Below are 24,781 nucleotides of genomic sequence, written 5' to 3'. Positions count from 1 at the left end.
GTCCTGGGGGCTACTGAGAAGGTGTTGGTTTGTAGGGGGAAAAGGATGGGAGATGATGGGGAGGAAGGTGGGGGGGAGTCAGCCCTTGACACAAGATTTGTAAACAAAAAAAGAAAATTAAAAACAAAAAAAGAAAAAATGAAGAGAAGATGGGGGAAGTGAGAGAAGATGGAAAGAGGAAAAGATATTATGACTTAATCCAACTAAACTCAAACTGGAAAATGCATGTAAATCACCTAGAAGGCTTGTTAAAGCCCAGAGTGCTGGGCCCCACCACAGAGTTTCTGATTCAGTAAGTTTGGGATGGGAACCAAGACTTCTCATTTCTGACAGATTCCCAGGTGATGCTGCTGCTGCTGGTCAGGGGACCACACTTAGGGGACCACACTTTGAGGACCACTGACTTCATCAAAAACCAGCTTGGAGGCAGTGCACCCCTTTCAGATACAGTGTTTTGCTCCTCACAGTGGACAGGCAGATCTGCTTCTTCCAAAACGTCCTTGCAGCCAACAGCCAAGTCCATCTGTTTGTTCATATAGTAGCGAGATGTCCAACAAATCCCTAAAGAAGCTAATGAGCCACTTGCATCCAACTCTTCATTGTCTGTCAGAAGAACAGCATCCGTGCTTGGGGATGAGCCTTTGGTCACTCCACTGGGCGCTGTGGCCAGGTTTAAGCACCTTGTAAAGAACTTACTTGATGGCATCAGAACAGAAAGTCTAACCAGGTCACATTCTCCTGCATAGCCCCTACTTATATCCCACTAAACTGGGGGAGCAGTGGATGGTTTCTAACCTCAGAAACCCTTTTATTTTCATCTTGGTGGTGTGCAGGACAGCAGAAGGTGTGTGTCCCGCATCTTGCAAAGGCCTGGAATGGGATGGTCTCTGCTTTCATTCACTCGTTCCCCCGGCATTTTGTAGCCACCTGCATGGTCTGACCCTGAACTAAGTGGAAGCAGGACACAACGACGAAATGCATCCAGGATCTGCTTCAAGGCTGGGCCTGTGACTCAGCTCCAGGCTGGGCGTATCGCGACCCCGCAAGACATGCCAGCCTTGATTATGAGGGTGTGATTAAGAAAAGACTGTCCCCATCACGGTCTGGTATAGAACTGCTCTTGCTTGATGCCATTCACAGCCTCCTTCTGGGAGGAAATTAGCATTCTTGATAAATGCTTAAGCAATTTTCTGATAAACTTTAACAAGATTAAAACCTCCTTGGGGAAATCAGCTACCTAAACACTCAGCCGATTATCAGACATTCTTTGTCTTGTATTCAGTTTAATAATGCTTATCCAGCCTTTCTCTTTTCCTGTGAAATGTCCTTAACAAAAGGGAATTGTGACTTGGCTCTGTGGCAAGATTGGAATAAGACTTTGACACATGCTTATAACTAATTCTATCTGAAAAAATTTAAAACAGTCATTATAGAGATAGGGTATAGGTATAGTAACTAACATTTTCAAGTACTTGCTGCTTGCCAGATGTTATATGAAAGGTTTTGTATAAGCTCTCTTTTTCTTTATAATGTGTTGAGTTATCATAGCTCTGTTTTACTTATAAGATGCTCAGAGAGGTGAAGTGACTTGCCCAAGATCACACAGCTGGTAAATGGCAGAACCAGGTTTTGAATCCAGGCCTGTCTGAGTCCAGAGTTGGAGCTAGCAGTAGCTATGCTCTTCTGCCTCTGCCAAAGAAATTCACGGGAGATGGAGAATGGCCTGGACAGAGGCAGAGTCAAGGCCCAGGTATGTCTGGTGGGGACTGTAGAGTTCACTCTGGCAGCCACAAGAGTGGTCCCCAGTCCTTTCAATAATGAGACCCCTGTCATTTAGTGTTACAGACCCTACAGGCCACTAGTTGGATTTTTATGACTCTGGATTGAGAGAGCCCATCTCACTTTTATCACTTACTAGCTGTGTGACCTTGGGCAGGTCACTTCACCTCTCTAAAGTGAAGCTTTCCTCATGCGAAAATTGGAGGGGAATAATAGCATCTCTCTGATGGGACTACTGTGGGGATTAAATGAGCTAAACCATGGCAAGTAATTAACACATGCCCAGCATCTACTAAGAGCTCTGTAAAAAGGTGAGGTTTTAATGCTTAATTGAATTTATGGTGGTATTATGTCACTATTTTCTCGGTGGGGCTGTGAAAAAATTTAACTTCTTATTTTAGTATAACTAAGACTTTAAAAAGTTGCAAAAACAGTACAAAGAATACCTGAACATCCTTCATCAAGATTATATATATAAATACATATGCATATATTAAAATTTCCCTCCTGAACCATTTGCAAGTCAGTAGCAGATCTGATGGCCTTTTACACCTAAATACTTACTTAAAAGCAGGGGCATTCTCTTATATATATATATATATATAGTCACAGTACGATGATCAAAATCATGACATTGACATTGATACAATACTATTATCAGCAGAATTTGTCAACTCTCTCTTAACCTCCTATATAGCAAAAGAAAATCTTGGATCATAAATTACTGTTCTGTTGTCCTTTCTCTTTAGTCTCCTTGGGTCAGTAATAGTTTCCCCGTCTTCTTTGTCTCTCATGACCTTGAAATGTTTGAAGACTACAGGCCAGTCACTCTCTTCAGATTTATCTGATGTTTCCTGATAATTAGATTCAGGTTAGGTGTTTTCGCAGGAGTACATCTCCGTGCATCACTTTATTGTGAACATTTTTGTTCATGCCTTAAAATAGGGTCCCCTCATGGGAAGAGGTGGGAAGCACCGGACCACCTGCATGAGAATCTCCTGAGGGACTTGATAAACATGCAGACACCCCCAGCACCCCTGAGAATGTGGGCCTGGAATCTAGGTGATTAAGTAGCATCCTAGGTGACCAGTTGTCTACTTGTCTACATTCCCTCCAGAGGTAACATTCCAAAACATGGCCAGTAGATGGCAGTGCAGACTGCACTTCCAATGCAGCTTCTGCTTTCCTGGAAAGATCTCACTGTAATGTGTCCTGTGAATTTAAGCTAACGTCTGCCAGGAGAGCTTGAGCTTGGCTGCTTAAGCTGCCTGTCTCCTGCTCTCCCCTCCTGTCCCTTCAGAGTGACTTTTCTGGATGCCCCAATACCTCAAATTGGTCAGAGCTCACTTGGTTCCTAAGCTCCTCAAGATGAGAGACCTTCTTTTTTTGAAGAACTAGCTAAAAACTGTTAATAATAATACTAATAGTAACAATAGCCCCAACCGGCATTACTGAGAACGTACTGTGTGTGAGACACAGTGACGAGCACGACTCGCGCTTTCTCATTTAATGCTCACAGCTACCCCTGTGGAGGGGATTGTTGACCTCCCCACGCTCACACAGCAAGTCCCTGTCACCACCTCCTGTTTCCGTATTGCCTGGAACTTGTATTGAGTCGGAGGAGCGGACAGGGAGAAATAACATCTGCTTTGCAGGCACAGGCTCTGGGAGCTATGGGAGCATCCCGAGAGAGGAGGGGGTGCCCTTCCCTGCCTTGGGGGGCGGGGCAACCAGGCAGGGAGCTGCAAGGGACAGACAGTGGGGCAGTCCCCCTATTAAGAGGGGATCAAATGTTCAGGGAGGCAGAAATGACATGGGTCACAGCACACGGAGGGCCAACAGGACGGCCGTCTAGCAGACGCTGAGAGGCTGGAAGGGACTGGGGGGCTTTCAAAGACTGAGGGGACCCTGTGGGACATTCAGTCTGCGTAATGCCCATACCAGAGCAAATCATACTTGTTGAATTTGTTTCCGCTTATTTAATCCTTTTCTAAGAGCTTGCATTGAGGGGATTTTCAAAGGATCCATGGTATTGGGGAGGATGGTGTGAAATGAGGCCTGGGGATGTGGGCAGGTGGAGATTTTCACCAGTGAGTCTGGTCAAGGGAAGTGTCCTAAAAAACAGAGCAGCTGGGAGAGCTGGAAAGCAACCTTATCGATATATATTGCTATCGAGGCAGATGCTGCTAGCTGTGTATGCAAGACCTCAACTCCCCTTCTTCCTTACTGGCAGAAACCTGGATTAGTCAAAGTGGCCACCTGCCAAGCTAACGAGCTACATTTCCCAGCACTGGAAGGTAGTCCTGGCCGAAGGTAGTAGCCTGAGCCACTAATGCTGGGCGGGTGTATTAGTCTGGATTCAATCAGGAGAGAAAAACTGCATGGTAATTCGAATAGGGAAAGTTTAATATAAAGAATTAATGACTGTACCAGGGGATTGCAGTCATGAGGAATTGGCTAGGAAGAAGTAAAAAGAACTCTGAAGAATACACGTAAAGCAGCAGATACAAGGAGCAGCTGCTACTCTCAGGGTTGAGATAGAGCTTCCCCTTTCCCAGGTTCAGACTTTGTTGGATTGGGCACAGCTGTGGTTCACTGGATGGCAGAGAAGTCACTGAGGTCTGTGCTGGTAGAACTTGCCAGAAAACTGTCCTCTGTCATACCACTGAAGGATCTCAATGGAGGCACTTAAATACCAAATTGCCAAAGGTGGGGATGCTGGGAAGGCTACTGGCCTTTGGGTGCTTCAGGTTGCTCTATAGTGGAGGAACACGTGCTGGAGTAGCTGTCTGCACTGTAGAAGGCTGCCGAGTGACACACCTGAACCAGGAAGGGGTGGGCTCCTGGAAAAACCCTCTAAAAGGGATTAGATTTAGCAGATCTGTCCCTTTGCATTTCAATCCTCCCTTTCTTCCAACAGCCTGTGTGCAGAATGAAGAGGCCTTGGCACAGAGCAGCAACTGACAGTCATGTGCATGAGAAATAAAACATTGTGGTGGTCAGCCACTAAGATCTTGGGGTTGTTTGTTCTGTGGCATAAGTTGGTGGAAGCTGACCTAATACACATGAAGAATTTTTTATATGATAACTGCCAGTTAAATTAAATAGAAGATTCCTCAATGAGGAGGTAAGAATTATGATTAAAGAGTGAGCTAATAAGGTCTTAATCAAAGAAAAAGGAAAGGAGTCATAAAAATACTTCCTGGACATTAGAAACATTGGTGCTTACAAATTTGTTATGGGATCTGGAGAAGGAATAAAAGAAAAATGGAATGGAGAAAGAGAAAGGCAAAACAGTAAAGAAAAATCAAAGGACATTTGAGAATACTGTGCTTATAGACAACTCAACAGACCCCCTGATGTTGCTCAGGAAAATAAAGGAATATTATTAAACCAGGGAAGTCTGGTTGCTGCTTACATAGAGGGCACATCGAATTGCCTGTGGGAGACACAATGGGGAGCATCTCTCGGTCCTCGAGCCTGGCAATTGAAGCCACTGTGCTCTCTCTCAGCGGTATCTTAACATGCCTTGTCTGTCCTCATCAGCAGACACACGGGCTTCCTGCTGAAGTCTAGTTTCAGAATGACCTTTGAGTTATCCCCAGGGATCCACAAAGTTAACAGCTTTTATTTTGAGTCAGACACTTCAGCACATAGTCTCTCAATTTAGTGAGGATCCATCTATTGGCTTTTATAGAAAGTGGCAAGAGACAGAAGCAATTGGCTTCAATGGGTATGAGGAGGAAGAGGTGGCAGAGGGAAAGTCCCAGTGACCTCCCCCGCAACACGGCTCGGGTGATGCAGAGACAAGATGATGCAGCAAGTCGCAGAAGGACATGCCGTCTGTAATGAATGCGGCAGAACTGGGCAAATCGGCAACAATGTCTTCCTGACACAGATATCTGTAACACATTTAAGGAAGATGTTCAGAGCCCCCACCTATCTCCCAGATATTAAGTAGATGCAGGTTTCCTAAAAGTAAGTGAGAGGGTCTGGAAGGGGCTGGCCAACATCTTCACTTGGAAAGATGAGAACTCAGAGCAGAGGTGGACTCAAGAGAATTAGGGGCGGTCACTACCTTGTGACTGTCTTCAAGCCCCGGGATGATGGGAACCTGGGCTACAGGGAGGAACTTGTAGCATTACCATCCTTGTTTCCTCTAAGCTGGGCTCCTATTTCAAACCAGCAAGCCGAGGGCAAGGCGAGGAGAGAGGGGGCAGAATGACACTCCGACATCACCCTTGCACAATGCCCGCTGAACAGAGATGGATCAGCTGACCCTACACAGGATAAAGGGCTTTACCAAGAGCCACAGGTCACAAAGGAATATGGAAGATCTGAATCAAATAACCAGTCGGGCTGGTATTAGTGGTAATATGGCACTGTGTAAACAAATGGATGTATAAACAGAGAATATACCTGCCATTGAAACACCCATGAGAATATTTACAAAAATTGACCATGGCTATCAAGAGAATGTCAGTACTTTTCCCCCAAATAGAAATAGTAGAGATCCTCTTTGACAATCAAGTGATAAAGCCAGAAATTAAAACAAAAAGGAGAAATGAGACAAAAACCCAACCACGTGGAAAATTTAAAAACCCCCTCCTCAAAATTGAAAACTCCACTTGAGAACAAAAGAAAGTCAAAATTGCAAGTCCAAACCACGTTGGGAAAAAAAAAGAAAGATGAAAAGACTATGTGTCAAAAGCAATGAGACACAGCGAAAACCATTATGAAAGGGAAATTTAGTCTTAAACACGTATTTCTGAAAAAAGAAAAAGGAAGACAAATACAAATGAATCACTGCATTCAACCCAGAAAGATAAGAAATGAGCAACAAAATAAATCTAAGGAAAGAAGGGCAGGATTAAGACAAGCAGAAACTAATGAATCAAAACACAAAGCAAAGGTAGAATTGATAAATGGAAGAGCTGATTCATTGTGCAAAAAGGGGAAAGAAAATCCACACAGTGAAATAAAGAAACCGCTAGCCAGCCTAATCAAGGGGAAAAAAGACCTCACGCAGAGAAGTCACAATTAGGAATGAGAAATGAACGGTAAGGCTGATAAAAGAGCATTTTAATACGTATTTTTAAATCACATGAATAATGCACGGATATGTATGCATTAGAAGTAAAAGTCAAATGAGAAGAAAAAATAGAGTGAAAAGTTAGAGGCAGGCTGCCAGTAACAAAATACCACAGACGGGGAGGCTTAAATACAGATAATTATTTTCTTATAGCTCTGGAAGCTGGAAGTTCAAGATCAAGGTGCCCTCAGGGTTGGTTTCGTCTGAGCCTCTCTTCTTGGGGTGCAGATGGCTGCCCTCTTGTTTGCTGCCTCTTCGCATGGTCGTCCCTCTGCACACACGCCCCTTGTGTCTTTCTGTGTGTCTGAGCTTCTTTTTCTTACAAGGACACCAGCCAGTTTGGATTAGGGCCCAACCTAAAGGCTTCCTTTTAACTTAATCACCCCCATTAAAAGGCTCCAGTCTCCAAATACAGTTTCGTGCTGAGATACAGGAATGGGGTTTAGGGCTTTAATATATAAATTGCAGGTGGGGCACAGTTCAATCCAGAACAACTTCTCTCACCTTTTCCCCTTAAGTCCCTCCTTTCTTACAGACAATGTGATTAACCAGGCCTACATAATATTTGTGGGGTCCAGGACAAGAGTCAAACCAAGGCCCACGTGCCATATATCTGCATATTTTTTGTAAATCCAGCTAACAAGCAGTTAAAAATGTTCTATTCTCCTACTGAGACAGGAGGGAAGGGGGCAGGGTATAACCATTGAAGAAATGAGACATCAACTGAGGACAGGACAAACTGATTAGAACCAAGATGGAAGATTCGTTTTCCAGTAGACCCTGAGCCTCATGGCACATCCATAGGTGCCATGACAGTTCCCAGGCTGACCATAAAAGGCCAAAAAGTAGGTGGGGCCCAATTTCTGGAAGTCCCCACACCTCCCCCAAAATAGTTGGAATAATCCTCCTACTCATTAGCATATGAAATGACTTGGCCCCTCAAAACTAAGCACCCCCACACCTCGTGGCTACTCTACCTTCTGAGTGAGAGGGACGCACTCTGTCTGTGGGGCGTGTATCTCCCTGAATAAACTTCTTTCACTTTACTATGCCTCGCACTTGAATTCTTCCTTGCGTGAGACAAGAACCTACATTTTCTGGCAACATTACCTGGACAAATATACCTTCATATCCACCTGGGAAACCAGATTCAGATTTACAAGTTCCTGAACTCTCCAGAGTTCCTTTGCCAGAAGCATGGCAGCGGGGCTTCCATTTTCTTCCCATGTCCTGCTCTGTCTACACCACAAGGGGTTCGTACACACATAGATGGAGACTCCAACCTGCACACCCAAATTCCTCCACACACCCCCTCAAACAGCACCCCTTGGTTGCTGGTGGGTCTAGCAGGGGTCACAGCAGTGACACACTCCATGCTCAGGAGGACAAGGAATTCCAGGGTCCCTGGTCTGGAAGGCAGACTCAGGCTGTAGCTGGGTGTGTGCCCTGCGGGTGTGGGGCACTTGGGGGGAGGATGAGCGGCCCCTCTAAAGAGTAAGCCCAAGGGACAGGCCCCTCCTGCTTTACAAGGTAGATATTAGTGGGTATCCTTTCAGACCATTCAACATCCATTTTATATATAACAATGAGATTCTAATTCCAAAATAAAAGCTTATTTTAAAAAATGGTTTATCTCTTTTTGAGACTTGCTCCTCCCTCCATTATATCTTGTAGATCTTTCCATGTCAGCATACATAGATCTGCTTAAGATATTACACAGTATAAGCGTAAGGGGAAAAATTATGAAAGCTTATTTAGCACAATGCAATGTTAACCCTCTTGAAAATTAGGATGATTTAAAACCAAAATAAGTTCAAAAAAAAAACAAATTGCCGAGATTGACTTAAGAAGAAATAGAAAATCTAAACAGATTAATAACTGGAAGTATTGGCAGTAGCTGAGGAAGTTGTTTAAGACAGCTCCATAGTTTCTCTCAAATTTACAAGTGACAGGCAATTCCAAAGCTCATCAAACTCTTAGAGCATAAAGAAAGAAGGAAAATGCCCAGTTATTTTTATGAAGGGTTTAAATATTATTACAGGGGACTGTATTATGTCCTCCCCTCCAATTCACATGTTGAAGCTCTAACTCCCAACATGATGGTATGAGGAGGTGGGGCCTTTGGGAGGTAATTAGTTTTAGATGAGTTCATGAGGGTGAAGCCCTGGTGATGAGATTAGTGCCCTTATAGAAAGAATCATGAGAGCCATCTCCCTTTAGTGCTGCTGTGTAAAGACACAGCAAGATGACCATCTGCAGGCCAGGAACTGGACCCTAACCCGGAACCAAGTTGTCCGGCACCTTGACCTTGGGCTTCTCAGCCTCCCAGAACTAACTGTGAGACATAGTTTCTGTCGTTTAAGCCACGCCACCTATTGTATTTTGTTACAGCAGCCTGAGCTGACTAAGACAAACATCAAAACCGGACAAAGCAGCAAAAAGAAATTCACAGACTAATTTAATTTATGAATATTGAAGCCGAACTTCTTTATGAAAGATTAAGAGGTAGAATCCAGTAATACTGTTAAAGAATAACAAACTCTAGCCAGATGGTGAGAAGTTGACACACAAAAAGTAGTCGTGTCAGTCATATTTTTCTACATAGCCAATGAACAACTGAAAACAAATTAAAAACACAATGCTATTTACAATAGCTCTAAAAAATGCAATACTTAAGTATAAATCTAATAAAATATGTACAAGATCTGTATGATGAAAACTATGAAATGTTATGAAACCAAAGACCTCAATAAATGGAGAGACAGAATGTGTTCATGGCCTGGATGATTTAATATATAACAAAGATGACATTTCTCCCCAAATTTACTTAGAGGTTTAACCTAATTCCTATCAAAGTTCCAGCAGGAATTTTTGTAGATTCAGACAAACTGATTCCAAAATGTCTATATAAAGGCAAAAGAGCTAAACTAGTTAAAATGTTTGAAAATGAAGAATAAATTTAGGGGAATCACATTATCTGATTTTACTACTTATTACATAGCTGCAGGAATCAAGAGAGTGGTGTTGGTATTGGGTTAGACACAAATCAAGGGAACGAAATAGAGTCCAGAAATAGACCCACACACATTAATCAACAGATGTTGACAAAGGTACAAAAGCAACTCAACGGACAAAGGATAGTCCTTTCAACACATAGTATTTGTACAACTGGACTTACAGGGGCAAAAAGAGTGAACCTCGACCCAAACTGTACACTGTAAGCAAAAATTAACTCCAAGTGAATCGTAGATGTAAATTGCAAAAGTACAGAACTTTTGCAAGAAAATATAGGAGAAAATTTTCATGACCTCGGGCTTGGTGATGAGTTTTTAGACATGACACCAAAAGCACAAGCCATAAAAGAAAAATAATTGATACGCTGGACTGCATTAAAATTAAAAACTTTTGGTCTGTGAAAACCTTGTTAAGAAAACAAAAAGACAAGCCACGAGAAAATGAAAAGATATGCAAATCACATATCTCACAAAAGACTTGAATCCAGAATATATAAAGAATTCTCTAAACTCAACATTAAAATAGCAATTCAATTAGGAAATGTGTAAAGGATTTGAGCAGACACTTCACCAAAGAAGGTATAAAGATGGCAAATAAGCACATGAGAAGATGTTCAACATCATTAGCTATTAGGAAAATGCAAGCTAAAGACATAATGAGACAGCATTACACATCCATTAGGATGGCTACAATTAAAAACCCCGACAATGCCGAGTGCTTGTGAGAGCAACTTCTTGTCTAGCCCTGACTCTTAGAATGATGGTGATTTTTCACATACCGAGTAAAGAATCAATTAACAAAAACCAACCAGGCTACGTGGAAGACACCCAAAATGGCATACAAAAAATAGCAAATGAATCTGTGTTGTAAGTGAAGAAGGTAACACCACTGAAGAATAAAAAAACTAGCCTAAGTAACTTTGAAAACCAGTATTTCGACTGGATACTGTAGGATTACACACCAAAAGAAGTGCACATAAATACCGTCCTCTATTTAGTAAATATACATATACTAGTATTGAACAAAAAGTAAATATGTGGCGGATAGTGAGAGCCAGGTTTTTCACTGCCAGAAAAAGAAGGTAGAAGTAAAGAAAGAGCTAGAGTGAATCCTGCGTGGCATTGGACTGAAATCAGAAATATAAGTATAAATCTATGTTTTAAAATTATTTACAGACAGACAAACCTAGAAATAAACATGGGTATGTGTATGAATGTGTTAGTCTCCCCTTAGGTATTTCTCCCTTCTGTCCTTTCAGAAGGCAATGGCGTCCTAGTAGCAATGCGCTCATCTAGAGATGTGGTGCCCAGGTCGTGGTTTCTCAATACCATTTTCCTATTTAAAAAACACTAACGTTCCTTGAAGAAATGATTAATTTTAGAGTTTGGGCACAGAAAGTAAAATATGAGCCTGGCAACATAGTATGTTGTGAGAGAGTAAGGAAGGGCTCAAAAAATGATGGGGCCATAGTGAAAGAATACAGGCACCAGCCTGAAGTCGCCCTTAATGGCTTAAAGCCGGGACTGTTCGAGCAATAAAATAAAGGTTGGATTATAACCCTGTTCTGTTTTCTCCCATAACCATTATTATCTCTTGATCTACTGTATAATTACCCTATTACGTTTTTGTTCGTTGCCTCTCTCTCTTCACTAAAATAAACTTTACAGAGGTGAGGATTTGAGGGTCTGTTTTGTTTCTGGATATATCCCAAGGACCATAACAGCACCCGGCATATAGTGCAGATTCAATAAATATTTGTGAATATTGGCACATAGATTGGGGAAACTGAATATCCTAATGGAAGCAAAAAGAATTTTCTCAAATAATTGAACACCTCAGCAGCTACCACCATAAGATTCGCTGCCTCAGCACATCTGAGACTCACAAGGGCAGGCAGGGTTGGTCCTGAGGGAGTTGAGTAGTCTGGGATATTTTCCCAAGAAAAGAACATGGCAGCGTGGGAGGCCATCTCCCAGGGAACACTTTGGAAGATTTTTCTCTCAAAAGGATGCTTGAAACAGCTGTGGTTATTTTGCAAACTCAGTGAGAAGCTGACTTTTGCATGACTAATTTAAAACCCATTGGTATCTTTATCTCAGCAGAAACACTCCCACTCTTGTGAGGTTGACATTAGGGGCCCGTTTTATGGGTGAGAGGAAGGAAGCATGGAGAAGGTAAATGTGTTCGTTTACTAGGGCTGCTGTAAAAAAAATACCATGCACTGGGTGGCTTAAAACAAGAGAAGTTTGTCTCACAGCTCCAGAGGCCAGAAGTCTGAAATCAAGGTATCCATGGGCCATGCTTCCCCTGAGACTCTGGGTAGAATCCTTCTTGACCTCTTCTTAGCTTCTGGAAGCCTTAAGCATTCCTTAGCTTGAAGCTGCGTTAGCCAGATAGCTGCCTCTGTCATCATCTGTCTCTGTGTGTGTTTGACTCTGTCTGAATTTCCCCCTTTCATAAGAACACTAGTCACAGTGGTCTAAGGACCACCTTAGTGACCTCTTTTTAACTTGGTTACCTCTATCAAGACCCTATGTGTATGGAGGTCAGGACTTCAGCACAGCATTTTTGGAGGACATGATTCAACTCATACCAGTAAGTAACTTCGAATCATGGAATATTAGAGCTAAAGGGACTTTTTCTGTTGAAACCACCCCACTCTATACTCTCTCTCTGCATGACCTTAACCATGCTCAGGCTCTCCTAAGATGGAAAGTTGTCAAGGATATTCACCAAAATAGTAACTATGGTAACTATGGTAAAAGTCATCTCACTTACCAGGCTTCCATCCCCGCAGCCCTTGAATATCCCCTAAAGTGTAGGCCCTCCAGGTCCTCTCTTGTTTCCAGCTGACCTGGGTTTACACCCTCCTGATTTAACATTTCATGGCTCATCTGCCTCCTGAGTGCCCTCTGGAGCCCCAGCAGAGGGCTTCGACCCATCAGAAAGAACGAGAACAGGGTGAGATATCCTTTGGGGAGCTGCAGGATCTGAACAGGAACGATGTAAAAGTGAAATGCAAGGGCATTGGGCATGTGAGCACAGCAGAGGCAAAGATCTGGAGATAATTACCAGCAGACTCAATTGGAGGTGGTACGTGAAAAGGACCTAGGGCAGCCCCTAGCTGGGGAAAAAATTGGAAAATGAAGTTAAGTGACAAAAGACTTCAAATCAAATCACCAGGTACATATTAAGTGCCTGACTCAGTACCGCAATGAGCCATGGGTGATATAAAGGCATGTAATATCTGTTTCCTGCCCTCAAGGAAAGTATAATCTACTTACCCAGGTTAGACATAAAACTCAGGAGAAGTTAGATAACAAAATATTTAAATAGCAGTTCACAGTGCCCCATGATCAACTGCTAAATGAACTGTAGAGCTGATAACAAGCTTTTAGAATTCTGAACTAGGAGAGATTATTTGGTTATTATGGTCTGGACAGGTACACATTTTCTTTTATTTGTGTGGGGAAGGTAATCAGGTTTATTTCCTTATTTTTTAACAGAGGTACTGAGGATTGAACCCAGGACTGCGTGCATGCTAAGCATGCGCTCTACCACTGAGCTATACCCTCCCCTGCTGGGGGAAAGAAAGGGTTAACTGAGCTGGGCAAATCAATGAAACTGAGAGCCTGTTCTTCACAGAGATCAATGAAACTGAGAGCTTGTTCTTCACAGAGATCAATGAAATTGATAAATTTTTAGCTAGACTAAGAAAAAAAAAAAAAGAGAGAGAGATGATGCAAATAAAATCCGAAGTGAAATAGGAGACATCACAAATGATGACACAGAAATAAAAAAGATGATCTGGGACTGCTATGAACCATTGCCAACGATTATATGAGTAAGCTGGAAGAATGGATCGATACGTTCCTAGAAACATTCAACCAACCCAGACTGAATCAGGAACAAACAGAAAATCCAAGCAGACCTATAACTTAGTAAGGAAATTGAATCAGTAATCAAAAAAAAATCTCCCTTGAAAGAAAAGCCTAGGACCAGATGGCTTCACTGAGAATTCTACCAAATATTTAAAGAAGAACCCTTGGATTTTGTCTGTATTTTTCATTTGAACCATTTTATGTTGACTCTTTAAAAGTTTTATTTATTTATTTATTTTTCAATTTTTGGTGGGGAGAGGTAATTCTTTGTTGACTCTTCAAGTGGTTTTGCTCAGGGGGAGTTCTTAGAGAGTCACTCTTGATTGAACTACAGGTCTTAGAAAGCTAGCTGGGGCTGGAGGGGTGGGGCTGAAAGAAAACTGAGCTTGATTGGGCCTGGGGGATAAAGGTGATGGCTCTGGGCCTGCCCCTACACCCCCAGATAAGATAGCAGTGGTGAGAGCATCCTTTTAAAACCAGTCTCCCTGTCCCTAGGGTTTCTGATGACAGCTCTGCACTGAAGGGGTCGCCACAGGTGGGAGGAAAGCCTTCTCTAAGGGAAGGAGAGACTCCAGGTCCAGATTCTTTAGTGGTGCCCGGTGGGAAATCACTTTAGTCACCCATAAAGCAGCCGTCCATTCTGCTAGGTTTTACTCCCAGGGTTCCTCTGCGGGCTAGGAGAAGCAGGCAGGGGGAATTTCTGCACCAGACTCCAGGGGAAATTCTCCGGACACCTTGACAGATTCTTATGTCATAGGAGCCAGGTGCAGCCCCCAAATCCAGTCAGCTCGAGGGGGGCGTCAAGCCGGTAGTAAGGGGACAGGTTGGAATCTCAGAAGAGAGGTCTGGACCAAAGACACATACACAGGGGGTCATTGCACCACTGATGGTCTTCAAAGCCTCAGAGGCTGAAACCTCCTTCCTGCTTATACTAACCAGAGTGGATTCTGAAGTTTGCAGTTAGTAATCCTGACCAACACAGCACTTGTAAAACCAAAAAGAGCAGTTCTAGCACCAATAGTCAATTTGAGGGTCCCCCCAAACTGCTCATAAGTTCTATAATTGGCAAGAAGGACTCCAGAACTCATGGAAGTCTGTTATACTGGTGGTTACAGTTTGTTAAAGGGGAGGGATACCGATTAACGTCAGCCAATGGAAGGGGCGCGTAGGACAGAGTCCAGGAAAGTTCCAAAGGCTGAGCTTCCAGTTGGCCCCTCCCCGTGGACCTGTGGAGGTCCTTACTCTCCTGGCATCAAAATGTGACAACATGCACACTGTTGCCAACTGGGGGGATGCTCAGCGAAGCCTTGGTGGCTCCATCTGTAGGCACAGTTGACCACCCACGTGGGTGACCATGTCTCCAGCCCCTTTGAAGGTCCAGATGGTACCATGGGACTCAAACCTTGCACCATAGATTACCCCATTAACTGTCTGGCATGGCCCATGCCTCCAGGTAGACAAAGACACTGATCTGGCAGGATTTTCCAAGAACTTAGTGATGACTTCTCAGGGGCTGAAGACAAAGACCAGACCTCTGTCTGAGCCAAGTTGAATTCTTTGCTACACAACCCTCCCCACGCCGCTGCCGTGACTCCATGTGAGCCCCCTCCCCTGTGTGCTCAGGCACCACCTCAGGAGGAGGGCAGAGTGTGAGAGAGGAGAGACTGTGAGCAAATAGCCAATTGCTGAAGTAATGCACGAGTCTTTTTAAATGACTGGATTCCATTTCTGGACATTTACTTCATGGACATACCTGCTCCTGTGTGCGTGGTTGTATGAATAAGAAATGATGTATGGATAAATTTATTCACTGAAGCACTATTTATCTCAAGGGTTCAGCCGAGCTAGAGAGGGAGCTGGGCTGCCAGGTGTCAGAGTAGCTGATTAAGGCGACAGCAGGTGAAAACCACGGTGAAGCATTTAGTTGCGCACTCCGATAGCGTAAGCAAGAGGCTCAAACCAGGAAAAGCCCCAACGGCCCTGATCCACCTCCCCTGTGGGTCAGGCAGGCTCCGTGCAGACGTCGGGTTCATCTCACTGGCTCATCTCCCCAGACAGAAGCCACTGGCAGGTTTCTGGACTCTGAACCAGGAAGGTGGCAGGGAGGGAAGTAGGGAAGGGCTGGGAGTGGAAAAGTAGTGAGTACGAGTCCTTGTGGGGAAAATGTCTTCAAGGGCCCCTCTTCTCTTCCTGATAGAGTCCTTGGCACAGGCGTCTGAAGACCTCTGCCCAAGGCCTCAGGTAAAGAGACTTAGGAATGAAGGCTTCTGGGATAGGACAGTAAATATGCAGCGAGCATGACCAGCTGGGGTGCTGATGCAACCTTGACCGCAACTCCCCTCGGAGACCGCAGTGAGTTGTCTGGGCGCCAAGGCTGGTGTGGGGAGGGCGGCTTCCCCTGTCAGGAAAAGCCTTTGTAATTGCCTATGGTGGGGTTTCAGAAATCACACTTCCATTTTGGGTTAACATCCTGGACTCTGGTTAAAATGAGGAGCTGGACTCCTCATTTATAAAAGCCAAGCATTGGAAGCAAACTAAGGACCCATTAGTAGGGGATTGGTTACATAAATTGTAGTATATCCTCACCAGGAAATCCCATGCATCTAAGAAAGAGGAAGTTGTCCTGTACACACACAAGTGTGGAATAGTGTGTAACCACAAGGAGGGTTCGTGGGGAGGTCAAGTGAAGAGCGGAGGAGGGACAGCTTTCCCCCGGGCTGACCAGCTCAGTGCCTGCAAACAGGAGATGCTCAGTAATCACGTCCAGCCAACAGATATCGAATGTCCACTATGGCTAAATAAGTCCTTTAACATGGGCTACCCAATATCATCATTAAAACTAGCCCTAGGGCATGCCTACTACTATCATCATCATCCTTACTTTATAGATGAGGACCTCGAAGGGGAAAGGGACCTGCCTGAGGCCACATGGCCGGTGCTGGATGAAGCCGACCTCTTCACAGTCCATCACAGGGATGGATGATGGCGGCAGACAAGTGAACAAAAGGGACAAGGCGAAGCCATGGCTTACCCTCCGCCAGCTGGGTGACAGCACATTGTCCCATCTTGGAACGCATCTCTGTCACACACAGGGTAAATGGGTCTATTCCCTGTGAATTATCTGCTAGCCGGCAGCTCCATCCATCTGTTCATTAACACAATTAAAAAAAAATCAAATGAGCCTCTTGATGCCCAGTCCCCGGGGGCCCAACTACATAAGTTGGAAATGACTCTTCAATGACTGATCAAAGGTGGGTTAGTTCAGTAATTAGAAATCAAGGTCTCTTCCTCCAGGCTTGGAGCTCTTTATTTGGGTCGGAACCAAAACCTAGACAGATCCATTTCCTCCTAATTTATACCCCTTTCGATGGGGAAAGCAGCAGGAGGCTGAGCTTTTGCTCCAGGAGACCCAGTGGCTCCTGTGTCTTCAGCAGGCAAGAAGGGAGGGAGGGAGCACATAATGAAATAAGCCCGTGAAGTGCCCATAAACTGGGATGGACAAGCACCTTAAGAGCAGGCATGAGTGCCAAGTTCAGGGCTGAGTGCGGAACAGAATCCCTTGTTCTCTCACTGAGGTTCCCACAGCAGCGGAAGATGAAAAAGGCGAGTGTGATTAGGGTCCAGTCTTGGAGGTCCAAAGACCCCCTTAGGCAAAAAAGGGTGAGCAGTAGGGAGGTTCAGCTAGAGTATCAGGTGGTTCCTTCATTGAGCCACTCAATAAATATTTGTTGAGGGCCTACTAACTGCCAGCACTCTGCTAGGCACAGGAATCTGATGGTCAATTAAAAAGGTGTCTGCTTTTAAAGATAGTACACAGCTAGCAGAGGTGGGTGTTGGGGGGGGGGGCGTAGTCGGTCTGATGGGAAAGTCCAGAGTCAGAGAGGGTGAGGGTGCATGTGCTGAAAAGGAGGAGTGTAGGCGCAGAGGCCAGGCCCCCAGAGCTGATAACAGAAACGTCTTCATCCTCCCAGAATCCCCAGGAACACGCTGCACATCTGGAGATGCAACTCGCCCAGTCCAGCTGTGGCCTCCAGGCCCTGCCTTTCACCCTGCCCTCAAACTCTTAGGTACTGGACGTTGGCACCCAAGAACAGGAAGTCCTAGGAGAGACAAGACAGGACAGGATGGTAAAAGCATCCTCTATCCCAGAAGACGCATCTCTGATTTAAAGGGAGGCCCACGTCTGGGGAAACACAAGCTCTGCCAGAAACCAGTGTGGTGCATAAATCGAGCGTGTAACTCCTGTCCCCAAGGTCTCCATAAAGCACAGCTTTTGCCAGCTACTGTTCTCTAAGGTGGCAATTTATCTGTCATTTCCCAAGCTGCTGCTTCCTGGCAGGCCTCATAAATGTCCTTTGTGTCACCTAAATTCTCTCTCCTTGGAGAAAAACTCAAAATTGTGAGCTTCTGAGGTTTACTCTCCTACCTCCTTATAAGTTTCCATCACTAAAGGGGCGGGAACTCTGAACTCAAAGGAAAGTCTAGTTCTTTCCCACAGCGACCCATCTGCTGCATTTTGGTGGTCATACACACGGGCAGAGTTGACCTCAAAACTCAAATGAATATGATAGTATATACAGTTGGCCACTGAACAATGGGGGTTGGGGCACTGATGCTCCGCAGGTGGAAAATCCACATACAGCTTTATAGTCAGCCTTCCCTATCCACGGTTCCTTGCATCCATGGTTCTGCATCTGCAAATTCAACCAACTTCGCAGATGGTGCAGTACCCTAGTATTTACTATTGAAAAAAATTCACATATAAGCAGACCTGAGGCATTTCAAACCTGTGTTGTTCAAGGGTCAACTGTAACAAATCTTCTAAATGACTTCCATTGTACCAAACTGAGCTAGAAGCTCAAATCTTCACCAGAGCCCAGTGAGATTTGGGCTACATCCCATTTTACAGAAGAGAAAACTGAGGCCAGCTACACGAATTCTCCCTCCATCCTTGCTTTGAACAATGATCTGTCTCACTCCTTGTAAACTCTCAGTGATGGCTGGATGTTAGTATTTCCGAGCCCAAAAGGGCTTTGCACATTTGTTTTTTAAATGTATCAGTTCATCACTGTTTCAATGTTCCTGATCATTCTGCTGCCCGTCACTCTTTAGGAGATATTTGCTGGATGTTGATGAGGTACCAGGTGCAAAGCAGCATCTCCTTGAATGCTCACAAGACTGCCCACCCAGCCATCCTACCATACAGATGCTGTTCTAGAAATATAACCTGAACCATGGGGCACAGATGGACCATAAAATACTTGGTCAGAATAGTGGAGAGTAAAGAATCAGACTATTCCTTGGTATTCAAATAGTTAAGTAAATTGTGATCCTTCGCATGGATGGGACAGTCTTTAACATTGGCGGGGGTGGAGGGAGCAGGGAGAGGAGACTACATTGCAACGGAGGGGAAAAAAAGAAAGAAAACAGGTCTGAGGACTAGCAATGGCAACAATCCAAAACAAACACTTCTTTTTAAATGCTGAGAGAAAACAAAAAGCCTAGAAGGAAGTACATCAAAAATCTGCCGTGGGTGTGGGGCAGGCAATGGGTTTACAAGGAACAGCATATGTATCTATGAAAACTTCTTCTTTGAAGAATTTAGAATTCTTAAGAATTTAGAAGAAATTTTAAAAACTTACAAATGGCTTTCCGAACCTGCCCTTTTGGCATGTCTAAGATGGCTGTATTTTCAAAATGAGCTGATCTTGAGGTTCCCGAGGTTGTGTCAATTCCCTCCTGCCCCATAGAGGTGCCACTTCTGAAGGACACATGAATGGCTTCATGGCATCTAGCTGATCCTTGAGCACCCCCCCCCCCCACTCCCCGTCCAGGCTTTCCCTGCTGCAGGGTTGGGCTGGGTCCCACCCACTGAGATATGACCTCTGAGCCTGGAAAGCTCACCAGCCCCTCTCCCCAAATCCTCAGAGCCCCCCTGAACCCACTGACCTTGTGGATCTGGAGAACAGGGTCAGTAGAGCTCAATTTGCTTTAGCAGAGGGAGGGGGAAGCCTTTTTCCAGCTTATCTGGAGGTTGAAACACAGTATGGAGAGAAATTTGTTAATAAATAACAATTACAGATGAAATTTTACCCCCAAAAAGTTCCTCTCTGCAAATTCTATACATAGTATATTCCCATTTAATTATCACCAAAGACGGGATTATTATTCCTTTATCACAGATCAGGAAATCAAGGCACAGAGTGGCCAAGTAACCTGTCCTAGGTCACACAGCTAGAAAGTGGAAGAACGGGATTTGAACGCAGGCAGGCTGACACAGGGGCCTGAGTTCTCAGCTGTGGTGCTACATGGAGACAGTGGCGAGGGTGGGGCAGCAGACACTCATGGTAAGAAGCTAGAGGGTATCTGCTCTCTGCCCTCCACCCGCATCCTGCTTTCTACTGCAGCCAAATGAACCAGGATCTCATTGAAAGAGGGTTTAGGTCTTTATGCTTTATTTTTTGACTAGGGAGTTGGCAACTAACTGGGAAATGTGAATTTAGAGGTGAGCTGCCTTGTGCTCTGTGTATTAACTTGGTCCTCAGTCTTTCACCTGTCTTTTCAGGGTGTTGCGGGTGGCACTTCTGCAAGCCCCTCTTTCTCTCTTAGGAGGAGGTTTCCTGTGCTGCAAAAAAACTGCCCCCATCCCCAACCCTCATCAGAGCCCTGGAGGGAGAAGAGATAGACTTTAATACTCCCATGCCACAGACAGGCCACTGAAGCTCAAAGAACAGAAGTGACTCCCCCAAGGTCACACAGCCCGCAGGAGAGCCACGTTTCCAGTGTTCTTTCCGTCAAAGAGCAGTGACCACTCTTGACTTGGAAAAATCCATACTGATTCTTACCATTGACCTTGGGGTAGAGGGTGTTGAGAATGTAGTAGTTGAGCAGCGCCTCCAACATCTCCACCTGGTGGAGAACAGGAGAAGTACACTGTAACCACATGCACCAATAAACGTCCACAGAGCCACCTTGGGGGTGGGGTGGTTCTGTATGTGCTGACATGGCAAAAGGCTTGAAAAAAAGCTAATTTCAGATAGATACCTACATCATGCTGCTACTTTATAAGATTAAACTATTTTGAAATGCACATTTATATGTGTGCAAAGGGATAGAAAAGTTTGGAAGACTACACACCCAACTGTCTTTCCTCTAGGAAGAACATCAAGGTTTGGCTTAGTCTTATCTTTAGTATTAAATTTTTTTTTCAGTGAAAATATTTTCCTAAATTACTATATGATACAAAATTTTATTTTATTGCCCCTCCCCCTTCTTTCCCTTGGAAAGAGATGCTTGATACACTAATTTGAACACCTGGATCCAGCTATGCCTGAAACCTCTAGCTTTAGTTTAGTTTAGTTAGTTTTTTTTTTTGGTTATATGACCCTATACATCCCTCCTGTTTGCTTAAGACATTTTTAATTGGCCTTCTATTCCTTGCAATTAAAAGAATTCTGTCCAATAGATGACCTAATTATACAGTCTTATATTGGGAGGTAACTGTTCCTCTGCCCTATGTTTCGTGTCCTCAAGAGCGTCTATGCTTTTCTAGGGCACAGAGTAACTCTTCTCTTTCTCTATTTTCTATTATGGTGCTATCGCATTAAACACTCTAAATTAATTACTGCCCCAATCATTCCATAAATAAAAACAATAATAACTTACACTGAATACTCCAACTTTAGATTCTTTCAGTTCCACTTGTATCCTATAATGAATCAGAGAAGATTCAGAGATGTGGACATTACGCTTATAGGAAATGTAAGCAACGTGGGGGTTAATCAGAAAAAAGGAGATACCGACTTGAGAAGGCACAGGGCCAAGGATGTGGTAGGGGTGGGAGTGAAAAGATATTTGAGGAACCAAAAACAATGATACAACTTTATTGGGAAGACTTGCAGAGGGGAAATGTGTAGTGTAAAAGAACACAGCCTCTGCAATTTCAGGAAGTCAGTATAGCTGATGTGTAAAATTCACAGATTAAGAAAGCAGTAGCGTTAGTAAGTTCTTTAGAAATTTGGTAGTAATGGGGGTTATGTGGAAAGGAAGTTTGTGGAGGCAGGACCAGTGGGGCAAAAGAATTGGGCCAAGTGGGATAAAATGTAAGTTTCCTTCCGAAATGGTGGGCCCCTAATGTTGACAGGGGCATCTGGTCACATCCCACCACCAGCTACAGTGAATCAGCTACAATGTCCAGATGGAGGAAGCCCAGCCAAGGGCCCTCATGTGGGCAGGAGGCTGACTTACTTTCTTGGCTCCAGGAACCCAGTGATCTTGCTGGTGTTGAAGGTCAATGTGGCAGACACATTAGTGGCCTGGAAATTCCAGTAGAAAGAAATAGGTCCAAATGAGGGAGGTTGTCGTGTACAGGATGGATAGCTATGAGACCCGGCTGTCTCCTCTAAACAAACATCTCAATGGGTTAAAGCAGGAACTGACCCACTGGAGTGTAGACTCCCACAAGGCTCATCATAGGTGCTCAATAGATGAGTTTGAACTGGAACATTTTTTACTTGGAATTGCTGACTATAATAGCAATTAAACTTGTGAACAGACTACCAAGAGAAGGTGTGGAAGCCTATCCCAGGAGATCTCTAAAGGGATCATTTCTAGCTATCTCAGGGCCAAGATTCAGCCCTAGTAATACAAATACAAATAGAATAATAGATTATGTTTTAATTTAAAATATCTTAACAACAATTTTGATAACAATAAGAATTATCCAATTGCAGACATGACATCTGGGAGTAATTACACTTCCAGAAATTTGTCTTATTGAGTTTCAAACCAGGAACAAGACAGCAAAGTTCTCCATCCAGTGAGCAGGACCCCCCAAAACCTGAATCCCTTTGCTGTTAGGTAGGGTTGGTTGAGAGAGGAGGCACCACTCTCAATATTTAACTCAGAGGGAATTTAATACAGGGGATTGGTTACACAAGTGATGGCATTGCTGCAAAGCCAAAAAAAGGGTTGGAGAGGCATCTGAGAGATTAGCCGAGGCAGGAAGCTGCTACCACCCCAGGACTGGAGGAACAGAAGGAAGAGATGGAGTTATGGGAGCCACCATGGAGGAAATACAGTTAGTACCTGAGTCTCTGTCCAAGACAGGAAAAAATACTATGGGTTCTTCCTTCCTCCCACCTTCCATTCTCCTGACAGTGCCTTCCATTGCTAAGCTAGAAATCAGAGTGCAAGGGAGCCTGGGACATGTAGTCTTCAGGGGTCAGATACAGATGGAGCAAACAGGTCAAAGACCACTATGCCTTCCTCCCCACAATAGCCCAGACTCACTTAGTGGGATGAACATACATTAAACAAATAAACCTGCAAACAGATACATAAGTAACTTTATAATAAGTCCTATGAGGAAAAATAATAGGGTGCTACAAGGAAAAAAAAAAAAAGACAAGGGGCCTAAAATAGATCAGGGGTAAAGGCAATCATGGAAGGCCTATCTGAGGAAGTGATACTTAAGTTGAGATGGGAAAGAATCAGCCAGATGGTGAATGGGGGGTAAAGCATGCAGGAAAAGGGAAAAGCATTTGCGAAGGCATTGCCCCTTACCACACCAAGCCGGAAGACAGGCTCCCTGATGGAGTTAGGCAGCAGCACAAAGGCCTCAACCTCCATCTGGGGGGCTGAGGAGATATTTCCAGGGCTGAAGTTCAGGGACGGCGCAGAGACCATCGCTCCTTGGAGCTCCAAGTTCATGTTGGGGTACTTCCTGGCTAACTGGGGGCAGAATGAAGAGATTATGTCAAGAAAAGAGAAGCAGAAGAGAATTATGTTTCTGAACCCTGAGGGAGTCAGATCAAGCTGAGAACACTTCTTGGTCGGTTTTATTTCCACAAAATGCTCTGTGCCTTTTTCTCTTACAGGTATAACTAGCCATCTTTCCACGTCAGACACATGGAGTTTGCACCACCTATGTCATGGCTGCATGGCATTCCATCATGCATGCATGGGTACTGAATTGATTTAACCCTATTGAGCATCAAGTTGTCTCCAAGGTTTTGCCATTTTAATAATCACCCCGCCGTGTACCTTCGGCTATTATTTGGGGAATACGGTCCTCAATGTGAACTTGCTGAGTACAAGGGCAGGGATATTTTTAAAGCTTCTGCCAGGTGTTGCCAAACTGTTCTCCATGAAGGTTGGGCTGATTTTTTTTTTTCACTCCATGCCCCTCCCTGGGCAATGGATGAGAGCTATTGTTTCTCCCCACTCTCATCACACTCAGGTAACTGCACAGGCGAAGACTAGATACCAATGATTTTGAAATATGACACACCTAGACCCCACCGTCTCAAAAGTGCTGGCAATCTTCTGTTTCACTAAAATTTAATTGGGGGCAAGATCATTCCTTTTGGGGGGAAGTTGGTGGAGGAACAACAGTGAACCTTTTGGTTGTGCAGGAATAAAATCTACCATCTATTGTAAGAGAGAGATGTTTAGAAGGTTGAGGAGGTAAACCACTTCTGGAAGAAAGTGGGCTGAGCTGCTTCTCTGTCAGGTTGATGATGATGTGAGCAGGTAGCAGGAGGAAGAGTTTTCTCCTCTTTCTGGGGCAAAAGGGATGTTGGAGCCACGATGCGGCCAAGGGCCCTCCAAGGCCAGTACCAACAATATAGAGGCACGATGGGCTGTTGTGGGGCTCCAGGGAAAGAAAGGGCCTACTGTGGGGGCGCCTTATGGAAGGACATGACCCAGGCACTGCAGGATTTGAAGCTGAACAATTTTCCCACCGTTGTAATTCCTCTCAGCCATCCTCAAGCCTTCTGCCTGGAATGTTAAATATGACCGCCTGTCTGAGCTGTGTCTTGGGGGGACTCAGAAAGTAGGGAAGAGGGGAGAGGACAGGTGGATTTCCGTGGGATTAAGTGAGATGCGGCCCATGAAGAGTTTAGCTAAGCAGTGACAGAGCTATGAGGTTATTCACTGCAACACTGATGTAGCGAGAGACTGGAAACGTGTCCTTCCATGGGAGACCGGCTACACAGACTATGGTCAATCC

The 24,781-nt window shown here is 44.4% G+C and overlaps 1 protein-coding gene across 4 annotated transcripts in view; it reads right to left on the bottom strand.

The window, feature by feature from the left end:
- Positions 1-2,171: 2,171 nt before the first annotated feature.
- LBP (lipopolysaccharide binding protein) overlaps positions 2,172-24,781 on the bottom strand; it is a 38,246-nt gene continuing 15,636 nt past the window's right edge. Inside the window, exons 10-15 of one of the 4 annotated variants that reach the window (XM_032462288.1) lie at positions 23,332-23,499; positions 22,015-22,082; positions 21,433-21,475; positions 20,613-20,676; positions 19,717-19,794; positions 2,172-2,633 (exon numbers count right to left, since the gene is read on the bottom strand). In XM_032462288.1, the coding sequence (XP_032318179.1) occupies positions 19,739-19,794; positions 20,613-20,676; positions 21,433-21,475; positions 22,015-22,082; positions 23,332-23,499 (399 nt within the window). In that variant the 3' untranslated portion in view covers positions 2,172-2,633; positions 19,717-19,738. Of the gene's footprint in view, positions 2,634-5,521; positions 5,682-17,047; positions 17,868-19,066; positions 19,529-19,716; positions 19,795-20,612; positions 20,677-21,432; positions 21,476-22,014; positions 22,083-23,331; positions 23,500-24,781 lie in introns of those variants that run through there. The other 3 variants (XM_032462291.1, XM_006188627.3, XM_032462290.1) reach the window with 3 other exon arrangements.

This window comes from Camelus ferus, chromosome 19, assembly GCF_009834535.1.
Source record: "Camelus ferus isolate YT-003-E chromosome 19, BCGSAC_Cfer_1.0, whole genome shotgun sequence".
NCBI classification, from domain to species: Eukaryota; Metazoa; Chordata; class Mammalia; order Artiodactyla; family Camelidae; genus Camelus; species Camelus ferus.
This window is presented reverse-complemented; position numbering and strand designations above follow the sequence as displayed.